Source organism: Ptychodera flava, chromosome 9, assembly GCF_041260155.1.
Source record: "Ptychodera flava strain L36383 chromosome 9, AS_Pfla_20210202, whole genome shotgun sequence".
Lineage (NCBI taxonomy): Eukaryota > Metazoa > Hemichordata > Enteropneusta > Ptychoderidae > Ptychodera > Ptychodera flava.
Window position 1 is genome coordinate 30,133,610 of NC_091936.1, and position 26,000 is coordinate 30,159,609.

The window sequence follows — 26,000 nt, forward strand, 5'->3', positions numbered from 1 at the left end:
ACATATTTCTGACGATAAACAATTAAATATTTTGTTGCAGTGACGACCTGTTCCATATACACACCAGTAGATATGCCAACACTTAGAACAGTACCTGTACACACTGTTCTCTGAAACCGAGACAACTGAACCCGGTGATGACAAAACGACTAGACAAATGTCCCACAATGCACTTTTTCTTAACTGCATGTATGGAAACAAGTTATCTAGTCCTTACTAGGGCTGGTCACCCCTCCCCCAGTTGCCCTTCATATCACACCCACAGTTCAGCAAAGAGCAAAGCGAACAATAGGGTTGACCCTTATGGTGGTGATCCATTAACCTGTACACCCCTTCTGCCCAGTAAAAATCGGGATGTACCACAGTCGGAAGGTTAACATTCTCATAACATTCCTAGTACGTCTTGAGCCTGTGACAAACTTAGGAATGATCTGACAGATGTTGTTGCTTGTACACTTTATATGCAATATGGAGTTCACAGGAGAAGAAAGCGATAAAAGATAGATTTTTTTACCTGAGCAGGCTGTGTTCTAATTCCCTCTGCTGATCCATGGTAGACGTAGACAGCTCCATTGCCATTGACACCATCATATGGTCCTCCCACCGCAATATCTGCAAGTAGGAAACATATATCATCATTTTAAGTCCCTGAGAAAACGCCAACGCATTCACGCACAAATATAAACATAGACTGTCACTATACAACAATATCATATGGCCTCAGTTTTGAAGACTTTGATTCACCAAATGGCACTAGATGTTTACTTGAATGCTTAACCCTTTGAGTGTTACATGTAAAGTCAATTTTTGTCACATTTCTAAAATGTAACACAGACAATTTTTTCAGGCCAGGTCAATTTTATTCAGATTTTCCCCAAAATTTTGATCAAAAACAGTAGCCAATGGAAAGTTATGTCCATTTGATCCAAAATTATCCAAAAATTTACAGAAAAATTCACAAAATTTGAAAACTGATGCACAGAAATTTTGATGGGGAAAATTCAGTACAGCCACTCAAAGGAAGGAAATGTAACAGTTTTTAATCAAGCCACCTGAATAGAAAGTTTTGTCCTGTACAATGACGTGTGATATAGCCTTGCAAATTAGCCGCATGAAATCTCTGTCTACTCAAATTTTCATATAAAATTCAATCACTTGATAATAGACTAGAAATTACCAAATTCCACTTAGCCTTAACTGAATTTTCTGTTTGAGATTTAAAAGGTGAACAAACTTTGCACTCTGTTGAGTGTTCAGCAAGAGAAAAACTCAAACAATGTAGGATGCAGTAAATGTTAATATTTCAATGTTTACAAGATCATATGAGAAACCGATACACACTGACTGTAATAGCTTCTGGATGATAAATTTAATTATCTTATCAAAATTACAAGTCATAAACACATGTATCTCAGGTAAATGGGCAACAGCAGGGGAACAGTAACGCAGGTACTTAGGCGCTTATCATAGAGGAAATCAGCCAGAGGGGGACTTTTTGTGCTTTTGCTTGGCTACCCAATGAGGACGCAGATTTTCCGAGCCTACCGGGCCCTGTCAGAAAGGAGAGGTTCTCTCCAAGGAGGAGTGAACTCAAAATGAGGACAAACCATCAAGGGAGAGAAGAAGCTATATCTATTGTCACAAAATCGCTTGGTGCTCGTTTCCTTAGTAATTGGGAATTTTTACAATGCAGATACATCTCAAGTGGTAGGAAAAAAGATAATCTAGGATTACACAGTGACTGAAAATTATCAATTCCATCTTCTATGTTTTATTGCCTTTGGGTAGAGCCTGTCTATGGGGAGCAAGCTACCTTGTTTTCTTAATTTTACCATCACAATGCTTTATAACACAGGGCTGTTGTTTTTATAAGTGCCGGTGGACCTATATGTATGTGGCCATGCACACTAAACTGAACTTTGGGAATTGAGATGAAAATTGCACAATTACAGAATTGTGGTACATGCATATTGCTTCAAAAGCATTTCTGAAGTACATTATATACAATGGTATAATATATGGTAATTATAAGTTGCAGAAACAAGAAAATGATTTTTTCATAATCTTGATGGTCATTTGGATGCTTCCACCCATTGAGAAATATTATCAAAATTGTCTTTTTTACGATTAGGCATTGATTCTCACAAAAACAACATCTCTATGACTCAGATCTTAGAGAACCTCTTAAAAATCGAATGATTTCAAGAGAAATTAGAAAAGCATAGTTTTTTTGGGTAAGTGATACTTGTATTATATTCTCAACTCCACATCCTATGTTATTGATTATGAGCAGAAAACCTGTTTGATACTGAATTGAACTGAATTTTAATCTTATAAGTACAAGCCTAACCCCTGGACTTTGTCAACACAGGTTACTGTTGTTCACATCAAAGAAAGCTAAAATTGGTGACCTTAAACATTGCATGATGAAATGCATCATGGGATTGATCAAGCATGGGCACTTACCATTGTATCCATCCTGATTCACGTCGCCAATGGCGGCCACATCTGATCCAAATCTACCACTGCTGTACTGGCCGGTCAGCCTGGTTGGCTCACCATAATCATACTGCAGAACAAAAAAAATTATGTAAATATATGCATATTAAAATAACAGAGGAAGGTGTGACTTGATCATTATATCCATGGCGACCAAAAACAAAGCAATACGTTTCCAATTCACATGTTTTTTGACATTTTTCTGCTTCTTTGTATGACTGAAATTTAATTATGGGAACGATATCTGAATGACAACTGTGACAGGAATACATATGAAAGAAGATGATACCGTCAGTACAAATCACTGATACATTATCTATCCTACATTTCATTTTGGCTTGAACAATATATTATTCATATAGATCAGACACTAAATATATTTTTTTAAAAAAAGAGTTTAAAAATTAGCGAAGTATTACTGTTACTTGGGTTTCTGAATAATGAATACACAGTTGGTTATTTGTGGTATACTACATTGCAATGGACTAGAAAACAAATGAACGAAGTATATGTACCGTATCTCCTCTATATCATCCTCAGACTATGAAAACTTTCACAAGATTAACCACTGTTCTATTAAGCTGAGATATTTAATGCCTGAGTCTATCCTCAAAAAGCATTTCTCTGTTCCATATCTTTTCTATCTCTATATATTACACAAAAAAACCAAGTTGCAACACAATAAGACTGGCTTTTATAAAGTGATGTAATCTTACTTTCAGCTCTGGAAACATTCTAATATTTTTCAATGGTCACATTTCAGAGTTAGTACAATAATCCGATTAGACTCTCCTGACCTTAAAGAAAGTTATTTCAAACCGGCATACTTTTAAGTTTGCAGCCAAATTTAGCTGAATGTGAAAGTTCACAGACAGTGTAATCTGAACCGGGTCACTCAGAGCAGGCAATTGTGATCTCATTACAACTATAAATACAGACATCATTCGATTTGCGTGAAAATTCAATCTCCTTTCGTTGGAAGATTACAGATCTCATTATAAGTGTTATAACATGTCCATGTACTGACTATGATTTTTTAAATCGAGGAGCTTACACGGTGCTCTGTTGAATTGATGTTCAATGTCACGTATAACTTAATCTGCCAAAACAGTTGTTGAATGTTCAAGGGAGATTGCTTGTAGCATTGAAATATTGTATTGCAGTCAAGGCAAAGACCCATGACAGCATGCGAGTTCCTCACTTTTGAAAGTTAAAACTGGTACACAGTCTGTGGGCGGCATAAACTAAATAGCGGCTAATGTTGCCATAAGGGGGAAACAGTTCAGGGATTATATCCTGCCAGTTTCAGTAAGCTGACATATCAATCAGCCAATTCTACCAGACAGAGCCATTCGTGCAGGATTTGTTGGCCTGGCCTGCCATTGGAGGACTGAAGTGGGTCGAAGTGCTCACTGGCCTTGAAAACAATACGGGTGACACATTACAACTCAGCATGCTGGCTGAGAGACAACTTGAAAGTCAAGAGTTGCATTATACAAGCGGTAGACCTACATCTTGGCAAAAGTATTGTTTTCGGTTGTTTGCTATGCAATCTTGAACTCGTAACTTCCTTTTTTTCGATGTTTTGATTAAAAAAAATGTAGGATAAATGAATCAAACGGATGTCATCGTCTCTTATACAGAACCATTTCACATTCAGATTCAATGTTATTTTTGTGTGTGGTCAGAGGTCATCAATGCCATTGTCAGGCTATGAACACTTTTTGAGTAAAGTTCTACAATACAAGGGGTGGAAAGAAAGGAACTTCACACCGGAACATTTTTCTCAGTCTTTACACAAAATGTAGGCGGCCTTGGTACGGCTTAGCTGTTCCATTCATCAGAAAATACAATTACATGTCCTCAGTAAGCCAAGTCATTGTTACTTGCGTGTAATTGTAAGATTTTTTTATAGTACCAGAACAGAAAAAGCTATAACTTCTGCACATAAAGGCAACCACTACTGTGTTCGGTACTTTGTGCTGTTACTCATCAACCATGTCGGCAACACTTGTTTGACAAAACTACCACAGCAATGTGAACCAATACATCAAACTCCGGCAGCCAATTTGTCAAAGTCATTCTTTATAGTGAAATGTATGAAAGGAGACGGACACACGGGCCACAGACACGAGTGCCAACCTCCATCAAGTCTCCATCAATGAACGACTCGGATCTGGCACGAGATGAGTCTCAATCTGGCACGAGATGGCCAAGAAATTACTGAATGCTCTTTGCACATGGAGATAGCATCTCTAGATGCTGTATCTCCACCAAATACACAGACAAAGCAAACAGCGCGAGTAATTTCATCAAAGAAAAAAGCACTCACCACAGCCATTTGAGTTTTTTGGGAAAAGGGTTATCGTTTGAACATCAGTTCCAAATGAGAATAAGGTCTGTTTCTCTGATGGGTTTGAAGTAATGCAGCTATTAGCTTTCCTATGATGGATTACAACTTGCTCTTTAGTTATCTGTTTTTAGATTCTTGTTCACCTGCACATTTTTAAGACGTCAGAGTTTAATATTGACAGTCACTGATGTAAGTATTATTCAGCCATTAGCTTTTCTAGGATACTACTTAAACGCATCTGCGTTTAAATTGTCTTTCCATCTGTACAGCCAGACTTCAATATTGTCCAGTTTCTGACATACATTTCTTCATAACTACACCCATTGTAATAGTGATACGTCTTTCAGACACAGTGTGTCACTGTAATAGATTTATCCATTTCAGCTACCCTCCTCCACCACCACCACCACCACCACCACTACCCTCACCACACCCCTAACTCTTCCACCCCTATCATGAATCTGACTCACATTTGGATCCTGGTAAAAGACGTAGACCCGGCCGGCTTCCCACTTCTCATTTGCACTCTCCCTGTCAGAGTAGTAAGGCGCACCGACGATGATGTCATCGAGTCTGTTGAAATGAAGAGACGAAAGGTAAATTCAAGCGCCACACTTATCACCGGCAAGGCATTCCTGCCTTAACCCTGTCCACCCTAAATTCCCTGTGAACTAGTTCACATTCAGTGGTTTGGATCAAACCATGGTGACAAACGGGTGAAAAGAACAATGGCTATAAAATTTAATAGCATCATTAGTATTTTATTCTCCTTTTCCCTGAAGCATGATGAAATAAATGTTTAGCCATTCCAAACAAAATACCATTCAATATGCCTTGTGTCATTCATAAAATCTAGTCTAGACCAAATTCAGATATTTATAACAACATTGGACATTTAGAGTTACACATATTTAGGTTGTGTTAACAAGTATTATCAGTGAAGTATGTATTTTTGAATACAAGAAAAAATTCAGAGATACTCGGGTAAATGAATTGCAAAACATATAAAATATATACAATACATGTAAATACCAATTACAATTGCTTGTGGATATTCATCAGTAAAATGCAAAATTCTACAGACTACTCAAAAATATATTTGTGAACATGCATTGAATCAGATATGATCTTCAAGACAAGGAAAGATGTTGATTATCGTATCTTTTAGTTAACATTTTGAGTGCCAAAGTCAACTTTTGTTGCCTTTATGGAATCTATTGCCAACAACACTTTTCAGATGTGGAATTTTTCAGATTTTTCCCAAAATTTTGGTCAAAGATTGAAGCAACTGAAATTTTATGGCCATTTGGTCCAAAAATACCACAATAAAATACAGCAAATTAATAAAAATTGGTAAAATGTTACACTGAAATTTTGGTGGGAAAAATTACAGCACTCACAGGGTTAAAGTACAGGTAAACTCTAGCAGCTATGATGTGAACAAATTTTTCATTTTTGTTTTGATGAAACATGTAATAAGAATCCAAAGTTCAACACTTTTACCGTAAAAAAATGGCAAATTTTTGTTTGAAAATAAGATGTCTGGCAATTCAGGATAGAATTCATTGCATGTGGTTGGCTTTTATGGAGTGATCAATCAAACAGGAATATCAAATACCGGGATGTACTGTCACTTACACATGTAGGATGTCATGAAAATGGAAAATAAACAGTCACATAGCAACGATACTCAGTGAAATAAATTACATTCAAATGGCACAAATCAAAGGCATTAAGAGCTTTGGCTTATTTGCCAGGCACACATTTCTGTGATTTCTACTTACCCATCACCATTGACGTCTGTTGCAGCCACTGTGCTACCAAAGTATGATCCCAGTTGTTCACCGGAAATCTGTCGAAAAGGCCTGTTGAGAGTGCTACGGCCGTCATAAACGTGCACCTGAAAAATGGATGAAAAAAGACCAGAATAATTACATGGCTGAGAAGTCAACAAGCTTGTGGACTGGTCCACACTGGTCAAATAATGTACTGTACTACTTGACTTTGGGATAGAGTTATTCAAACTGACACACAAACTTCAAAACTTTGCATAATTCAAAAATCTCATTCTAAAATTGTAAAATGTCTTGTCATGGAATACTCATATACAATGCAATTCAATCCTGCAGGAAGTCTATAATTTTCTCTGAAATATTTATTCATGCTATCATCCTACAGGAAGTAATACCGCACTGAAATGTTGCTAATTTGTGTATACATCTACAGGAAGCACTTAGCTGCATTTTCCACCATGCACATGTACATCACAGAAGACTCCAGCACTTCTGTGAGCATTTCTTCTACAGTTTGACTTGAGGCTAAAAATTATGGTAGGACTCTTTCTATTCAAACTTTCAAACTTACAATTCTCTTCTGATCTATCACTGTGTGGGGCTTATTTTGAAATTAGGAGTAAAAACATTTTCACCATCTTAGTTTCTCTAAAATTGAAAATTCTATTTTTCCCCATAGAGTTAACACAGAGGTGGCAGCCATTTTGAATTTCAAATATCAGTAAATGTAATGTAATTTGCTTCCCTAATTCCAAACTTTGTGGGGTTACTTGATTTTCATTGTTGATTTGGTAGAAAATGGTTGAAAGTTTCAATGATGAAAGTTTGAGCAAAAGTTTAAGTCTTTAGCTTTTGAGGTACATAGCACCTTTAAAACGATCCACCAAATCAATAAAGTAAGAAATGTAATTTGGCGCATGGCAAAGTAATGACAAACACACTTACAAATTAATCACTCAGAACTGTCCAGTGCATATTTGTCATATAACAACCACTGACGTGATATTATGACATGACTGACACAATTACAGGCTTAACTTTCATATAAAGCTTGAAAATCAGTTATAGAAACATCAACTTGAGTCAAAATGTGTAGCCGGTATCTACAATTTATTTCTTACCAAGCCCTTAAGATCGTTGCCTTTTGGTGCACCAACGACATAATCTTCAAAATAATCATGGGTGAATTGGCCAACAGCCATGGAGTAACCTGGAAATTGAACAAAAAAAATGTTATATTACTGTTTCATGGCTCATGTTTTCACAGCAAAATACATAATCCAATTTGAAAATGCATTTTTATATGTACGAAAGTCAATTTAGCAATTTCATGCAAAAGCTTCAAAATTTGCAATTTTCTTTCTTTTTAAATGAAAATCAATTATTCTTGTCATTCAGATAACGCAAGTACATTTGATCTTTTTTTAATGGATTACTTTTATATATCGGATAATCTGATGCTGAATCTTGCATCAAACGTCATTCCATTCTTATCTGTTTCTTTCTTTAAATGTCAGAGACAAAAATAAGGACAGCTAAAACCTGCAATTTCACTGAGAAAGACAATTCATAGAATAATTGCACTTCCTTGGCTCATCTGTTACATCAATCATATGACGGTATTTCTACTTTGAGGACAGAAATGGATGGATTGAAGTTTTATCAGCGTTTTCATCTTTTATAGCAAAAGAGAATGAACATTCTTGGCTGAGGAATGATTTTGATTCCAAAGTGCAGAAGGGAGTCAACATGGGGCATTGACTGGTGCACTAATTGTAGATGTCGTACAGGAATGAGAAATAGATTACTCTAGACTCTTTTCTTTAAAGGTAGAATTTGCCTCGGGGACAGATATTCGTACTCTCAATGTTTTTACAATACTTTTTTTAATCTGCCCTTGTGGGGGCTCATTTTGAAGCTCTTGGAGTGAGTAAAGTTTGAACCACTTGCTTTTGTGAAAAATGAAAATTTAACTTTTCCCCATAGAGTTAACCAAGGGTCGGCGGCCATTTTGAATTTCAAATATCAGTAAATGCTTACTTAGTAAATGTATTTCTCTTGTGACAAAAATTGCAAAGTCACTGCTGAATTTTATTGATTTTGTAAGAATATGGTTGAAGGTTTCCTTAAGGGAAAGTTTCAAAAAAGATTTTGTCTTTCAGTTTTGAGGTGTGTACCACCTTGAAATGGTGATACACATAATGTATTGGCTACTTTTATACCCAACTGTGCCGAAAGAGAACATTGCTCTAAAACTGGTTCTACAAATTGAATGACAATGGGAGAATCAGATAACAGATAATTTTCATATTCTGGAAAGAGTATATCCATTTCACCCCTTTCTTATTATACTTTTCTGAACACACACACAATATCATTTTTTAAGAGTGCCCTGTCTTGAACTTGCTTTATGGCAAAACTTTTATTAACACCCCCATCTCCCTCCACTCCCCCATTTTCCTGTAAATGGCTCAACTTTCACATCTGAAAACAAATACCATTGATTCCTAAGCATAGATGTAAAGCCTCATTAAAGCCCGGCTATGCGCCACTGCACAGGCAAACTCTTAACATCATCAAAAGCTTTTTCCTCCTGAATGTGGACAGATGTCCTATCAACATATCTTATGACCAGAGTTTTAAGATCATTCCATCAGCCATGATTAGGTCATCATGTACCAGCCAGAACCCAGGGATAAACATAATAGCCAGGCCGTGACCCCTGACCCGCATGCTTAACCTTTCAACTGTGATAGAAGCAGCGGCCTGTGATGCAACTTATGCAATGTGGCCACGCAAGATAAAAATAGTTATGCCATCATTGCTCCGCATTGCTGAGCAGCTGTCTGCGACAAGGTCAAGCCAATGAAGCTATCAAAGAAGTTTTTGAAAATATCAAAAGCAACTAGCCTTCAAATGCAATCACTGTAGTCTATATATCCCACTTCTAAACTCCACAAATTTCAAAATACAAGGCAACAGAAGGCTTTCCTACAAGATTTGTTAGTTTCTGCAATTTCTTTTCTCTGAGAAATTGGTTTTCTATTGATAGCATGGTGCGTACTGCACTGCTTTGAGTTTACAGGCCCAAAACCTTCAATTTGTCAGACTACAAATTATTTCCAAAAAAAAATTACAAATTTAGCACTATCTTCCGTGATCTTGTTATTTTGTTACCATCAAAATAAATATACCATTCATACTCTCTTCAATTACCATTAGAATTTTTTTTGGCCATCTTTAAGTTTCAAACCATTCAGTGAATTTGAACTGAAATTACAGTAACCATGAGAACGTTACATCATACATAAAAATAAATAAGTCTTAGACTATTAATTTTTTGAAATTAGATTTAGAGTTTTGGAAAGTAAGTGGTCCTATATGTGAAGGCAGTGATCAAATATTTGATTTGCAATGGTTATAGCAGACCTGCCAGTTATCTTATGTTGAAGAATTTACAGAACATTTTGGGCTCAGATGTAGGGTTCAGCAAGGGGGCATGCCAACCTCATCAACACAGAGATACTACAAAGTGAATGCAAACCATGCCTGTGCAGTAACTATGACAGGAAACTCTGTGAAATCCCCTGGGCGATAAAGTATTTCTGAAATCAAGCTTTTCTAAGCTCGTCTGTATAATGCGGGTGACAGAAAATGTCATCGGTTGGGAGCGACCTCCACACTTGGTGACTCCAGGATGACTACGTCTATGTTGAATGCAGGATACCAAGCTATTCAGGGTTACTACAAACTGTGAGCTACTGAACTGGAATGTTGCAAGTGCCCACATGTGTAAAGAATCAGAAAGGCGGTGAGGAGCCACTCTGTCTTCTCATACCAGGATTACACCAGATAACAAACCCTTCCCAAAACCCCTCTTTCAATTTGCAGATCTCCTACTTTGCTGTAGACAACAACAGGGTCGTGTCAAAATTTGTGGTGAATGCCAAGGGGTCAAGAGTTTGCAGCACGTTACGACAGTTATGCATGTACCTAAATGTTTTATTGTCTACGTTAATGTACTCACTCATACAAAGAGAATTGTTTGACTATGCAAATCAAATAACAATAATTCATTATTGAAGGAGAAATATGCAGACGGAAAACACTTCACCACTGGCATGGTAGTCTCATAGTACAATAACTCCAATTGTTGGTGAAAATATGCCAGATAAAATAAGCAACAGTATCTTATATACACTCATAGCCTCAGAGAACAAACCTCACTTAGCAGATAAAAATTTTCAAACAATTTTTCAACTGTACAGATATGCTGAAAGTTTGCAAGGTCCTCTACAACGGCTGCACAAGTATTTCCTTTATTGCAGACTTAGGCCAGACACTGCAAGAGAATTCTTAAAGAATGTAAGTTATCTCGTTTAGGTCATCGACATTTTTTCTGGCGTGTACTCACCTAAGTAGCGGTTATCATATTCTTCGCCCTGTTCTGGAGTGAAAGACATGACATCATAGACAAGATCCTCAGCATGCAGCTGACCTGGAATGATGAGAAAGTGGGAGAGAGAAAAAAACACAGTGAAATTAAGTTTTGTCAATTCCCACTTAACAACTGAGTTTACTGATATCTGGAAAATTACCATTCCTCAGACTGTGAAATTGATGTTTTAATGATGTATCTTGTCAACAAACAGCAAAAAAATGTCTATCATTTGTGTTTGAGTTAATGTAGTCTACGATTGTAGACTGAGCATTGGTCGGAAAATGACGATCACTTGAAACAAGAGTATCCTGCTGTTACACTGCCACTGAAAGGCAACGTTACGATTTTGTTCAGAGCTTGATTACCGGTAGCTAAAGCGCTTGGTGCATTTTTGAGTGGGTTTTTTTTCCTGTCTGTATAACACTGTCCCTCATCCCACTGCCTGAAATGTCAAAATACCAAATACTCAAACTTGCCAACACAACCTGCATGTGTACAACAGTCACTGTGATTGTTGACAACTGAATGTAACTTTGGACTGGAGTTACTTTGTCAACAATACCATATTGCACATTATACAAAAAGAGTCATGCTTGTCGAACTGAGTGATGTTTTGTTCCACATTCCTCTCCAGACGAACACAGAAGAATAAAATTTGCTTTCTAGAATAATTATTATACTATATATACAAAAAGTACAGCAAATGTGTCTTTAGAAAAATCTAATTCCAGTATGTGAAAAATTGCAATATAGGTGAGAGACGTACCTTGCCAATAGTAACTGCCGACTGTACCAATCAAGATGAATCTCTTGTCCTGCAGTGTGGAAAAACAAAACAAAAACAGTAAACCACTTTTGCAATAATTTTATGAACCACTAAGTACAAAACTGCCACAAAAGGATGACAAGATTATGATTTTTTTGGTCAATAGCATGAAACTTTGCTTTGAAAGTACTTTGTATGGATTTAGCATGAAATTTTAAAATGAAAAACTTTTTAAACCCCCCCCCCCCCTTCCCCAATCCCTTTGAAAACAAATAATGTGTACAATGTATGGTAGGGAAAGGGAGGGTTAAGAAACTTGAAAACAGTTTCATATAAGCAAAACTTCAATAGGCTTTGGAAAATCACTAGGTCAATTGAAATACACAGAAAGCAGACAGAATGAAGTTGGTGTGGGTGTGGCAAGCCAGTACACTTCTCACAGTAAGACAAAACAGTTTTTTTGAGGTTGGCGGAAAGCAGACATGCAGAAAAACTCGAGGGAATGAAATCAGAAGAGGATTTTATGTGACCTTTTAGGAGATGTGTTACAAAGCTGAAATTGATTATTAAGTGGAATCGTGATAAACACCAGAGTTCAATTGCACATTCTTAGATTTCACTTCCTGAGAATTCGACATTCCCTTGTGGGTAAGCTGACAACTGTTCATGGTTTACTAAAAATAATAAACAGAAATCTCTTCAATGAAAGCAGGCTGACCTCGCAAGATCAAGGTCACATCTGGCGAAAGTTGAGTTCCCATCATGCTTTGCCATGGCCACTGACCTATAGCTATACAACTCTGCCATAACCTATCCAGACATATGGCTCACGAATTAACTCATTTGGCAACGAAATATCAGAGATTTTTTCTAAAGTTTTTTCAGAAGGGTGCCCCCTGCAAGCACAACTTCCTATATTCAGGATGGCTGCTCACATGCCTGTCTTCAATCTTATAATCTATGGTAAAAGCCTGGAGTGAAAAGCTGGGATCTATCGTGAAAGACAAGTTTATAAATTCATAATGTATAAATTAAGTTCTCCTTTGATTTCATTCATTACTTTGTTATTCTATGATTGTGCAGACACTTTCATATTATAAAACAACAGATATAAACACTCTGATGATATATATACCCATTTGAACTCTAAAGACATACATATCACAAAAGAAAAACAATTCAACAGCTATTATTCCAAAACACACAGTTTCCTCTCATTGCAATGTGAAATCACCTACTCACTTTTGTAATCTCCACACTGTATCCAGCTTGACAACGACCCAGTTTATTCCATTTGACATCCTCTGCAGAATAATTTTCAAATAAAACATTTTCATTTGTTATTTCTCACGCGACAATACGCCCTTATAAACACACACAGATTATAACAACAAAGTTTTTAAAAAGTAAAGTTCAGATAAATCAGTATGATACATCAGCAATTACTGTGATCTAAGCAAACTACATATTACATATTCTGATAAAATGATTCAATGCCCATTACTGTGGCACACATTCTGTCGGTAAATTTAGATGAAGACTGTTCACAGTATGAAATGAGAGATTTACAGCAGCTAAGTTATGACCCTGAGGTATCTCTGTACTCCATAGGCAACAAGTCATTAACATGTAAATGGGAATGTTCTTCCTTTCTGCCTGGTAACAAGATGCCTAGGATGATGTGGGAGAGCATAAAAACCAGTAAGCTAAGGGTCCAAATTTCTTATCAGTTTGGTATGTGGTTTTTTGTCACGCATCAACTTATTTATGGTGATACTATTGCGGGAAACACATTTTACACTATGTAACTTTTTCCTGTGATGCTACAAATCTCAACAGGACGACAAAGTTTTAATAGGTATAAGAGGAAAAACAAATTTGAATGTCACAAACATTTTTTTTCAAGAGTCAAATAATTTCCGGTATTTTGGAGGGATCATGATAAGACAGAATAACCTTTTAGAAACAGAGGATGTGGCACCGCACACTACAGAAAATGGAAGAGTCTTGTATTTCCACTCAACATATTTTGAAGTTCTGATGTCAAAATATTTATGCGGAACCACTCCAAGTTCAGCACTTTGTTGTGCAGTGAAAGGTCCTGTTATTAAAACACACGTCAGCGTGGGTATGTATTTTTCTTGGTGTTACTTAAGGTCAGCTAAAGTGCTCTGTCGACCTGTTTCATTAACATTAACTAAAAACGTGGTTCATTTTCAATAAATTCCCCTTCTAAGCCATTGATGATGGCATTCAGAGGAAAATTGAATATTAACTATGCCATATACACATTTCATATATATATATGAATAACATATAATTATATAAGGGATCTATACATTATTAATACAACAACTGCAGGTTTTCAAATATTATCTTTGCAATAAAAAGCATATAGCCATTCCAAAAAACTGTACATCAAGGAAATGTCAATTTTTTAAACATTTACAAATCCAATACAAAATATATTTGCAGCTCATATTTCTAAAATATTCATCTGGTTACGGATGAGTGCAAAAGTGGATACCAGATGATTTGTAACAAAAACAGCTGTCACTACTTTTTTCTCCCAAATATATTGACAGTATTTTGACATATAAAGGACTTGTTTCTCAGAGGGTTGACTCCAATGGTGAAGTTATCCCTAAGGGAAATAAACTGTTCATTGACAATGTGTCATTCATACAAATTTGAGCATATGCACATCTCCAATGTGGACAAATCATCAAAGACGAACAAAGCCATACTGAGTTTTTCTGCTGAAAAGAGGGAATTAAAACTCCTGCTGAGGAGCAAGTTAATAATTACGCTGCAGAATCGGAGAACCACAGATGAATAAATGATGAGGAAATGGGCATGGGAAATGTGGCAAATGTATGCTAGCTTTTACTATGAAAGATTGATAAGACATCGTCCGTCTCAGAGAGCGTTTTCACAGAGGGGACAATCAGTGAGTAAAGTCTTGCATACGCTATCCTTGTGTAACAGGAGAAACATTTCTAAGCATTAGTGATGTCACTTAGCTTGCACACTTTTCGACAAAGTTATTGACCTTGCAAAACCAGATTTGGGTTTACTGGGGTCCCCAAGTAACTTCCCAGCTGGTGTTGACCGGTCACAGAGACGTTGGCAGACGGTGGCATGATTTGCATATCACAGTTACGGTCAAGGACTTGTTTTGGAAACTGATTTTAACTTCCACTAGTTGTAACTTTTGACAAACTTGCCGTTATTTGTGTCCTCTTTTGTAAAATAATTAAAATTCTCTGGTTCTTCTTTCAAAATCATGTTGAAATGCCCTGTGTTGACTTTGTTGCCACAGCCTGTGCAAATTCTATTATTGACAATTGAATTTCAGTCTGGACTAGGTTCATCTGTCAACAATAACACTGTGTATTTTCCACACTGAGGTGTGTTTGCAAGGCTTACACTTTGTATTTCAAGATACTGCAGGAACTATTTACAACTAGGAAAACAATGAACAAATTATAAAAAAGAGAAGATATTGCCCCTTTTATAATAAAACAAATATAATTTTCCTAAATTACTGCTTTGCAAGCCCAAGTGATACGGAATATCAAATAATTGTGACTGCAAACATTGTACTCATATCAATTATTAAATAATGGCATGAATAATTAAGTGCTGCCATTGTCCTGAGGTCACCACTTAACAATTTCAACTCCGCCTGAACACTTATAGCCTAGATTCCTTTTCCGTCCGCTTGCCTCCGTACCTCCGTCCCCAGTGGTAGTGGGGACGGAGGTACGGAGGCAAGCGGACGGAAAAGGAATCTAGGCTAGAACACTTACCACTGGTTAGGATATTAAAATAGCAAATTTCAAAATGATTCTTGAATGTTGATTAAACCCTTTGAGCGCCAATTAAGTCAATATGCCCCATATAAATATACCCTGTCAGCTTTTTTTCAGGTTTTTGCCAAAATTTTTATAAAAAACTGTAGCCAATGAAATATGATGTCCGTTTGGTCCAACATTATCCAAAAAATTTCAGAAAAATTCATCACCATTGGTAAAATACAGCACTATAAATTTGATGGTAAAAATTACAGCACTCAAAGGGTGTAAATACATGTTGACAGATGAAGGTACTTACCCTCTGATCTCCTACATGGTGAATGCCTGCTAAATCGGCTGAAATCACTTCGCGATGAGAAGCAGTTTCCAACAGGTTCAATTTTATTAAAGTTTTCAGTAAAATATGCGTATCTGGGAGCACATGCCTGTCACAGGAAAGAAGGTTGAACACCAATGAGAGAGGGAAGAGAACATTGATCTGACACTTTAGTTGACCTTAATACATTGACCTTTGACCTGATAGTGACGGGGTCAAGCAGACCTCACTCATGAAATCAGAAAGAGGGTCACAAAAAATATGGGCTGGTCATGGAAGGTTGTAAATCAGTAAATTTGTTTTCACTAATGAAAAAGTTTGACTATACAAAAACACCATGCATCAAACGAACACATATTTGTAAATTTCACTTCATATTTCTACTTGGCCATAATTCCTATGATCAAATTTGGCTATTCAATCCGATTAAGTAATTTTCTAGAAATCCAATGGACAGATGATGATACTGCTCATCTCCCACCTGCCCCTTTTGTGAACACAACTGCCTTCCCATTGACAGTGATCAATTAACCTGTGCAACTAAGAGCCCTTACACGCACTGTTTGCTATGCATAAAATGCCCTCCCAACTCTCCGGGTAATTAGAAATGCCATCATTTTGATTTTGCTCACTGATTACCTAATGAAGCTTAAATCACTGTGAGGTATGTTGTCTACTCCTTATGAAGTTCACGCACACTGACGGAATTGATTTTTTTTTCAAACTTCAAGTATAGACTTTCAGTTTTACAATTGATACTAATATAGTTGGTATTATATCTTTGTTTGTACTGCACTCAAAATGTGATCTTCAGAATCAGTCCTGGGGAAAGTGCACATTACAAGCCTTTGTTGAGAGCTTCACTATGTTGTAACTATAAATAGTGGCAGGCAGCCATAGACAGACAGTCTAAACATATGCTGCAGTGAGGTTGTCAGTTATCTGATGGCCTATAAAACTTCATACTTCTGAAACATGTTCAAGCGTCAAATCTAAACATGTATACAAAATGGAGTACTCTCTTTTCAATTTTGTACCTCTCTCTCTCTCTCTTGCTCGCTCGCTCCTTCCTTCTTAGCTCTTTCCAGATTCATTTGTACATATAGTTATTATCGGAATTACAACTTACAACACTGGTAATCAATGAATGACTAGACTCAACCATTGAAGATAATCAGACTTATCGATACTCTTCAAAAACACTCACTATGATATCGCCATCTCTCCCTGAACTTTTGACAGAGGCACCAAACCACTGATGTGACTTCTCTTCCACTGGTTCATATTGGTTTGTAAAAGGGTTCAGAGCGAGGGCATTGCCTGAAAGATGAAATCACAATTACATTTCAATATCAATATCAAGATAGGAAGGACCTTTCATTTCTTTGGTGACTCCCCATGGTTTCTATCAGATGAATGGGGTGTACATCAGAGAGCATGCCTTTGATATTGGCCATGTTTTCAGTACTTCCCGTATCAGTTGCACTTTTTAGCTATTTTACACAGTATTTTAAGTGTATACAGTATTTGGTTGCACATAACCACTGTAAACAATATGTATTGCAACTTGTAGACAATCATGGCAGTGCTCATGACTGTGATCGCAATGTCACTGGTAACCTCTGCACCACTGCTATAGACTTTCTAAAAGTCGGTTTTCATGTTCAATATAAAGCAAGCAACTTCTTGGCCACCGTGAATTCAGGGGATAAACTAGCCCTGCGTACGATGGTGTTTGTTCCGCTACAGCTAATCGCCTGTGGTGAGCGAGGCGATTAGCTGTAGCGGAACACATGCATCGTACGCAGGGCTAGGGATAAACTAACTTGCGAATAAAACTTTGCCAATAAGTTAAAGGGGCTACGCATTAACATAGGGTTAGTAGAGCCATGGTCAATAACGTAATTCACTATAGACATCACATCAGTACATCATTTATATCTGACATGGCATGCATTAGGTTGAACAAATGGCACATGATGAGATGTAAAGCTGAAAATGGATTATCATTTACGGCACACGTTAGACAGTGCGTTGCACAGTTTTTGCAAATTGCATTCGGCCGACCATGCCTAATTACACTGTAAGGGACGGCGAAGTAAGAGTTGCGCATACCTTTAAATATTTATATACTGTAGTGACGCGTTACGTTATCTGAATTCATCTCTGGGAAGTGGAATACTGCGTGACATGATGTGACACGCGCGATAAATGTAAGTCTGGAGCATTTGACAAACTTCAAACATGGCGGCAGGATGACGTCACAACACTATGGTCCAATCGACCAAAGTTTACGTTGTAGATTTATGACGCGTCATGACGTATGATGCGGAGAAGCCATACGACGTAATGGGGTTGCGTTTGTCATGCTCATATATTTGTATTGCTGTTTTCATGTATATATGACGTCAGAGGAAGGAAATCCCAAATCACTTCTATGATAGGTGTGATCCAAGCTGTACTTAACTTGTCAATTTAGTGGAAATCCAACCAAACCTTTTTTTTATCATTTTTGTTGAAATGAGTTTTTTTTTCACTCAAAGTACTGATATCGTTTTATTGCTTGAAAGGACGTAGATCTTGGATGGAGGGTCTGTGATTTAAATTTTAAGCTTGCGCCTACATCACCCTAGGCGGAACCATCGTCGTGGTTGCAGCAGGAAGGGACCGTCAAAACGTTTATGTGGTTCGCCCACGTGTCTGAAAGACACATCCGTGCCGAACACATAGCACCTGCAAAGAGCGTGTGCGTGTACGCAGCGGAAACACACTGACCAGAAAACTTCCTGACATAATAGTGACGAAATGCTGATGGCACGAAAATTTCTACACAAAATATATTGCAGGCTCGTGAGTTTTCTTTGAAATTTAAACGAAGTACTTGATCACACCCGAAGATCAAAAAGCACCGATTCCAATAAATCGAACGTCGTCAGACCAAGATTTCCTGGGCCTACATATTACATGTACACGTATAGGCCTATACTGCAGTGTAGAGTGGTCCCTGCTAATGACACGGAATGCGTAAATTTGCAATTACAACACGTGTAGGCTACAAACGTCTCTTCACACTTGGTTGCTTCCATTCCAAGCAAAACAAACACCGCGACTGACTACGACATTTGGGAGAGTGGTGTTATGCAAGATTCAAAAGTTAAACGACCCTGAGAGAGCTCTAGCTCCAGCCTCCAGTGGCTGACAGATTCGGGTTCACTTAGTAGCAGTTTCGGTCTAGTATAGATGAACTACCTTTCGAATAATTTTGGTGCCTGCGGAAAGGCACATTCATCCGAAATATTTGGTATTATTCCCACTTTCCATTCATTCCACATTTTCCTGAAGCTCAATACTGGACCTGACCTCTGGCCCACTTGGTCCAGCGGCGATCGGATGACAGCTGCAGACAGACGGCGGTACTCCAATCGTTTATGTGTACTAAGCGTTTTATGTGTACCTATCTTGTATTTCGTCTTGATTAAAACCAGAAAAGTACTGAGTATACATTAGTAGATAAATCAGAACTTCCGCGCTGGGGGACACGAAAGGCCTGTCGTTTCTCGCATGGGGTCAATGCTAAACTTTTCTTGACACATTTCCAATTTTCCCTTTGAAACTATCTTGAAGTTTATCGTAAACAAAAGCGAAGTCTGTTCGCGTCTATAAGTGAGCTAAATTTAGCATAATTTTGCTACCGCAATGGTGGCATGCATACTATTTGCGGTATAGGCAAACCAAGACGTGACGTGGGCGGGTGCAGCAGAGTCACAAGTTTCTGCACCTCTCGCCATATCAACACGACTCTGGCCACGCTCCGTTGGAATACGTCAGCGGCCTGGTGCAATAATTCCCCCCTCAGCTATGTACAGTAAATACTTTGAAATTTCACGCTTAAAATAACGCATTTCGACAGCTCGCTCTTTAATATACCAACAGCTCTATATCAGGGATAGAGTTTCTTTCAGAAAACCGAATCCCACGGCTTCAGACCCGAGAGACTGTAGCCCACCAACATCTCATGCAAAGAAACATCAAGTGGCCAAGAGGTCAACTCTAAAACGTTGCCAAGTTCTGATCGCACCGTTTTGAGGGAATGGCCATTTGGGGATTAAAATCACCTAAAGGATTATTTGGGACATACATTAACGTATTATCTCCCTTGAGTGAAATTAAAACGTTTTAAGAATCATATTCCCACTCAATCGTCCATTGGCTACAAGCATATATTTTACCTCTAAAAGTACTCGCTTTGCTTGCTCTCTGCATTGGTGTATTCGGCTGATTAATTCAGATTCTTTGCAAATTGTCGCTTTCCATCATCATCGCAAATACAACAACGCTCAGCGAGCCTGGACGGTTGCATAATATGTTACGTTGGCTTTTTCGTACATTGCATCCAAGTTTTGTAGATAATATAGCAGATGTTAATGATTACGATATTAATTAGCTCACAGGAACTCCAGTCCGTGCACTAGAAATACAGCGGGATGGAAGTGTTGTTTCATATAAACCCGTGAAAAGTAAAACTTCGTTTGGTGTTTCATCTTACACTATTGCAAGTATACACACGAAGACAAACAAGAAAAATTACACTTTAGGGTTTTTTCATTCTCTGGCGAAAGTTGAAGTTACAACACGTGTATTACGTCATACGTACCAAGGGAATCAAATTGTACCTCTATGCAATCGTCATCACCGTCCACTCTGCACCGAAAAACTGCCCCTCCTTGCTCGATGTTCACCTGAGCAGTCTCCGCCTTCGGCGCCCCAACCAACATCCTGTGAAAGAAAAAACGAAACGATATAAGCCTATCATGAAATTCACCTCCTGTCCAATGAAAGCGCGTACCTGTCTCAAGTTGATATACCGTCACTTTACGTTGTACATGTATGTGAATCACGTTGCCGAGGAAACCATGTTTGATCACGCGCTAGGGTTTCCCAATCGGCATCTCAAGATATAGCTCCTGTCAATATGAAGTTCTCAGTATACTTTGTACGGAATGAATTTGTACACAGCCGCCGAATAACTGATGACGATGACAACATAAATTCCAATTAATTTCCAATAACCACCACCACGACACGTCGTCTGGACAAAGGTTCGCTTGAAAAATGACTGCGTCTTTCTAGATGCATGGTGATACTACATGTAAAACACGACATTGGTGTTCCAGCTGTCCTACGTTGCCAGAGTCCGCGATCGAGAACTTTGTGTGTATTCATTCAACCCCCAGTGTATGTTTGACACGTGTGTCATATAATTGATACACAGTTCGCGTTTTGGTAAGAGGTATTTATGAAGATTTCATTATTACAAGTATACTGTGCGGACGATGCGTTGAAAATGAAATGTCTCCCGGTTACAAGTTCCATCGTTAGATCGTGAGGCAGGCTTAATAATTGATAGTCAACTTTCTAAGTGACTGGCAAGTCTAGCGTATTTTTTTTATCATAAACTAAATCGGTTTCGAATGATTCCAATAAAAGCTATGACCCCCAATGGTGTATCGGGTCGCAATGGGTCCAGGGGGAATATCAACCAAAAATATACATCCATATAAAATATATTGAGAGGTGAAGGATTTGTTTAGATTTTAACAGCTGTAAAAGGGACTATAGTAAACACAGCCAAAAAAATGTGGGCTCCGGGGGATTAAGAGGGCTGTGACCTCTAAAAGAGGGCATCGTATTTGTCACAGTTGGCCTTGACCTTCGACTTGCCGTTACTCGATGCTGAGATGCGATGCCGTTGAGGCATGATGTCTCGACGACTCTCCTCGTTCATCGAGGGGACATTCCAGAGTGAGACTTACAACAAGTCCCACACGTTGTACAATACACTAAACATAGCACAGCGTACTCGCCGCATGCGAACGAGGCGAGTTGATTCATCGGACGGGGTTAACTGTTGGTATGCAGATCGCAGCAAGAGTTGTTTTGCTGCATCGCATACCTTGATATGCTCTTACTGTGAGTAACAGACATATTATCGGGGATCATGGCTGAGGAAAGCAATTTTTACGTCCATGATCAGAGCATGTACATTTTTGAGACACATCGCTAAATGTTGCTAGAGTTCCCGCTTCCATTGCGTCTAGTGCACTGAGTGCAGATGGATACGCTTAGGTTTTCATGCTCATCTATAGTACACATGTCAAACTTATATGATATCTAAATACTCTGTTCGCATTCAATTGTGTGATTTTAGGTAAGGAAATACATTGTTAACGTGAACTGAGCCGTGTTCGACCAATCACCATGGATGTAAAAAATTGATTTTCTATTTTTTACATCCATGGTTCGACCAATCACCATAGAATGAATCTTTGCTTCAATCTGCTATACACATGTCGTTACTGTAACTGTACTTTTCCGAAGGGCACACCTACAATTGTCGACTTCCGATTTTCATGGAAATATTATTTTCCTGGCGGAGTATCCAGGAGAGGGCTCCGCTGTGAATGTCAATAGAATTTTTTCTCTGGTTTGAATCGCATGAATGCAAATAGTTGGATACCTTGGACATAGAACCTGTTACACACATTGCGGATACTACGGTTACACAATGATGCTCGCTTTCTCATGTTTCTAGCTCAATGGTCTTAGTTTTGTTCCCTGATGTTAAAGATCCGCTGGAGGGCCAAGGGTTCTTCTTTATTGCGGTGTAAAAGGCCTGGTCCTACGGTAATTGTTACATAATACCGGTCAGTCGCGGTTTGTTTTCCGTAGGGAGGAACTGTGTGAGTCAACAGTGTGAACGATCCGAAGGGGACACGCATCACAAAGAACTTTATGCAGACCGCAGGAAGTTGTTTTAATGACAAAAGAAGGGGGTTCCAGGCATAGCTGAGCGTCGACTTCCTATAGTGGTTACATGGCTGTGTTCATTACACATATACATATTACGCATGGCATATACAGCTGTACTACAGTGTCATCGTCATTGCAGGCAGCGTTAACTCAGAGACGAACAAATTTTATCGTCGCAAGTTTGAGCGACAACGGATCCCATGGGCCACATCACTTGTGTAAGGACTGTGCATCTAAAAAACAAACGTATCCGTCCCTGAGTTCAGACAAATATACAGTTGTGATTTCCACTATCTTCATTCTAAAACTCTTTTAACAATGAAAATCGAACCTACTTTAAAACAGAAACAGCGGCGTATTTGCTCAAATACACAGACCGGAGAGGGGGGACGCAATTTCCGCTGCATGATTCAGAACTCCCCATCGTCATAGCAACATCTATGCGTGCCCAAGACACAGATGGCGTGACTAGCGGGTGCAATTCAATGGCCTCATTTACAAGGAATATTGCGGAATTTTGGCGGCAATTCCATACACAGAATCAGTGTGAACTTTCAATCTAAGATGTATACAGAAATCTGGACGAGACGTGTAGACATAGTTTGTTCCGAGCATTTCTCTCACAGGTCAAAAGCCTAGACGATATTCTGTGTTGTCTCACATTTCTTCAAGCAGATTGCGTTATCTGAAGACCCGGCCATTACAAAACATGTTTCGCTTCGTATTTACACATTGTTATCCACTATAATGGGGTGTGCTCATTGGACGTGGGAGCCCAAGATCTGCAACTCGTTAACATTTGCCTCGGCGATCGAGACAAGGGCGTGTGACAATGTCCAGGGCTGGGAATGAAAGCCTGGAATTCTGCCCCAAGTGCTTAGGAATACTTGCATGTAAATAAATGTAGGAAACACCTAGGTAAAGTTAATAAAGTGTGTAAGGGTGATCGAATAGAAGACTTCTGTTTTCCCAAACAACATTCCACAGGTATGTGATCGTCTGTAGCATGGAAGGCGAAGCATTCCATCACACGCATGCTCCATTTATACTTACCAGCCGACGTCTCCTAACCGATGGACAGATACGTCGAAGCCGAACATGCTACCTTCGGGCCCGGCCCGGACCACGGGCGACTCCGTGTCAATATTAAATCCCCGTACGATTGCACATAAAAGTGAGATAATCCAAAACAGAGTTAAATCCCTGTTCGTCATGTTAGCCAGTGGTAAAGATTCCTATAGATGCTTGAAGATTCCGATAGATACTTGAGGCCAACTTGTTGTGTCCGCCTTATGCGCGTGTATGAACTGTACTGGAGCGCTCGCAATGCTGTGTGTATGTCAACTGTACTGAGCGATACCAAGTTATCTGTGACGCAGGGGGTGCGCTGAATGGAACGTAGAGTTTGATTCAGGGATGTGGGCGGGGCAAACAAGTGCACAGACTAAGGAACTCTCTGACTTCCTGGAACGCTGCTTGGACACCAGACATCCAAATCAGCCACCTAAAAAGGGTATTTCCGAAATCCTTCAAACTTCTACACTACAATGCACGACTATTCTTTGATTTTAGTTTCTTTTTCTAATATCATGCACATAGGTTAGCGTTTCGCTGCTGTTTTACATCGACCAAAATTCACAAGCGGCCGAACAGTGGAAGTGGTAAACAAGGGCAGCGACATCACCGTGACACATCAGGGAGTGTTGCGCGGAAGAGACCTGGCCTTCTTCAGTGATATCATAATAAGTAACCTCTTCCGGCTCCCTCGAACATGCCCCTTTGTCATTGCTGAGAGTCTAAAAACTGCCCGTAAACATTTATCAAAGTACATGTAGATTTCTTCAGCCACTTTAAGATATATGATAAGATTTGTGGCGTGGGTATGAACCAGATTAAGTACGGCTTTGACCATAGACTCTCGAGAAAAACAGTGAAACACCTCTTTTCTTCTGACTTCACACAAGCGCCCCACTTCGTCATTCAACTGAGAAAGGCACGGCGTTCTACGGAGAGAGGAAGGCTTCATGTCATGTACTGCTTTCCTGTACTAAACCTTCTTTGCTGACCCTCACTCGTGTGGAATTTAAATTTCAAGGTATACGGTATTCAAGGTACGGTAACAGGCTAATGTACGGAAGAAACTAACCTGGGGCGAAGATAGATAGATGGATAGATATAGTTTGTATCGTCATCTATGTATGTATGTATGTATGTATGTATGTATGTATGTATGTATGTATGTATGTATGTATGTATGTATGTGTTAACCGCACATGAATGCAAATATGATTAACATCATCGTTTGAATAGTTTGATGTTGAGTATACCCTTGCACTTGTTCAACAGTCCGCAACAGCGAGCAACAGATAGTTTACTAGTAACATCATGAGTGACAAGGCTACTGACTCAGGCCCAATGACCCCCAACTCGTTCCATTGCCCTTTCGACTAGCGTAATGTGATAGTTTTCAACGGCCGTGAAACCGCATCACCAAATCCATGACGATACATACCATGGTGATGATATTACGTGTGCTATACATTACTTGTATTAGTTTCTCCTTAAACAGAACGTCTCATATTTTGTGATCGTTTGTGCATATATGGTTTTGCAAAGGAAGTTATCCCTGTCCTGAGGATGTGTTATTGTGTTGTTAATTTACTAAAAAAATTGTGAGGCCCTTTGCATGATATCCCAGGTCTGGTCACCGGGTCGATGAATCTTACTGACCGATCTTGTGATAAGTTTCTTCGACAAGTAGTGCCTAATTTTCAAAAGAGCTGTCATACTGCACCGATTCCTCTTACTGCCGCGTCGAAAAAAGTAATTTTAAAATTTCAAATGCACCTCTTTCCATGTTATTGGTAACAGTTATAACTTGCGGTGTTTTTAATTTTGACAGTTTGCAACAAATTTGGGATAATTTGGATCTTCATATCTTCAAATTTCTCAAAAATGTTTAGTGCCCTTTTAGCTGAATGTTGTGGGGTGTTGGCAACATTACAAATTGCTCATAAAACAAGTGTATAACTTAAAAAGAAAAGCAGACGAGCTTAAATTTGCAGATTAAACAGGTATTACTTTACTATCCAATTGTCACAAAATAGCTCAAATCGTGTTTTTTTCTCATGCCTTTAGAATGGCGGACTAAGTATAATAAAGTATGTTTCTGAACAATGTATAAGCCATGAAACCACAACACAC

The 26,000-nt window shown here is 38.6% G+C and overlaps 1 protein-coding gene across 2 annotated transcripts in view; it reads right to left on the reverse strand.

Moving 5' to 3' along the window:
- LOC139140622 (integrin alpha-5-like) overlaps positions 1 to 24,169 on the reverse strand; it is a 56,794-nt gene extending 32,625 nt beyond the window's left edge. The window contains exons 1-12 of one of the 2 annotated variants that reach the window (XM_070709983.1): positions 23,850 to 24,169; positions 20,641 to 20,762; positions 17,194 to 17,306; positions 15,969 to 16,095; positions 13,095 to 13,156; positions 11,853 to 11,901; positions 11,060 to 11,143; positions 7,767 to 7,855; positions 6,637 to 6,752; positions 5,323 to 5,425; positions 2,467 to 2,569; positions 515 to 612 (exon numbers count right to left, since the gene is read on the reverse strand). In XM_070709983.1, the coding sequence (XP_070566084.1) occupies positions 515 to 612; positions 2,467 to 2,569; positions 5,323 to 5,425; positions 6,637 to 6,752; positions 7,767 to 7,855; positions 11,060 to 11,143; positions 11,853 to 11,901; positions 13,095 to 13,156; positions 15,969 to 16,095; positions 17,194 to 17,306; positions 20,641 to 20,762; positions 23,850 to 24,010 (1,227 nt within the window). In that variant the 5' untranslated portion in view covers positions 24,011 to 24,169. Of the gene's footprint in view, positions 1 to 514; positions 613 to 2,466; positions 2,570 to 5,322; positions 5,426 to 6,636; positions 6,753 to 7,766; positions 7,856 to 11,059; positions 11,144 to 11,852; positions 11,902 to 13,094; positions 13,157 to 15,968; positions 16,096 to 17,193; positions 17,307 to 18,101; positions 18,232 to 20,640; positions 20,763 to 23,849 lie in introns of those variants that run through there. The other variant, XM_070709984.1, reaches the window with a different exon arrangement.
- Between the last annotated feature and the right edge of the window lie 1,831 nt (positions 24,170 to 26,000).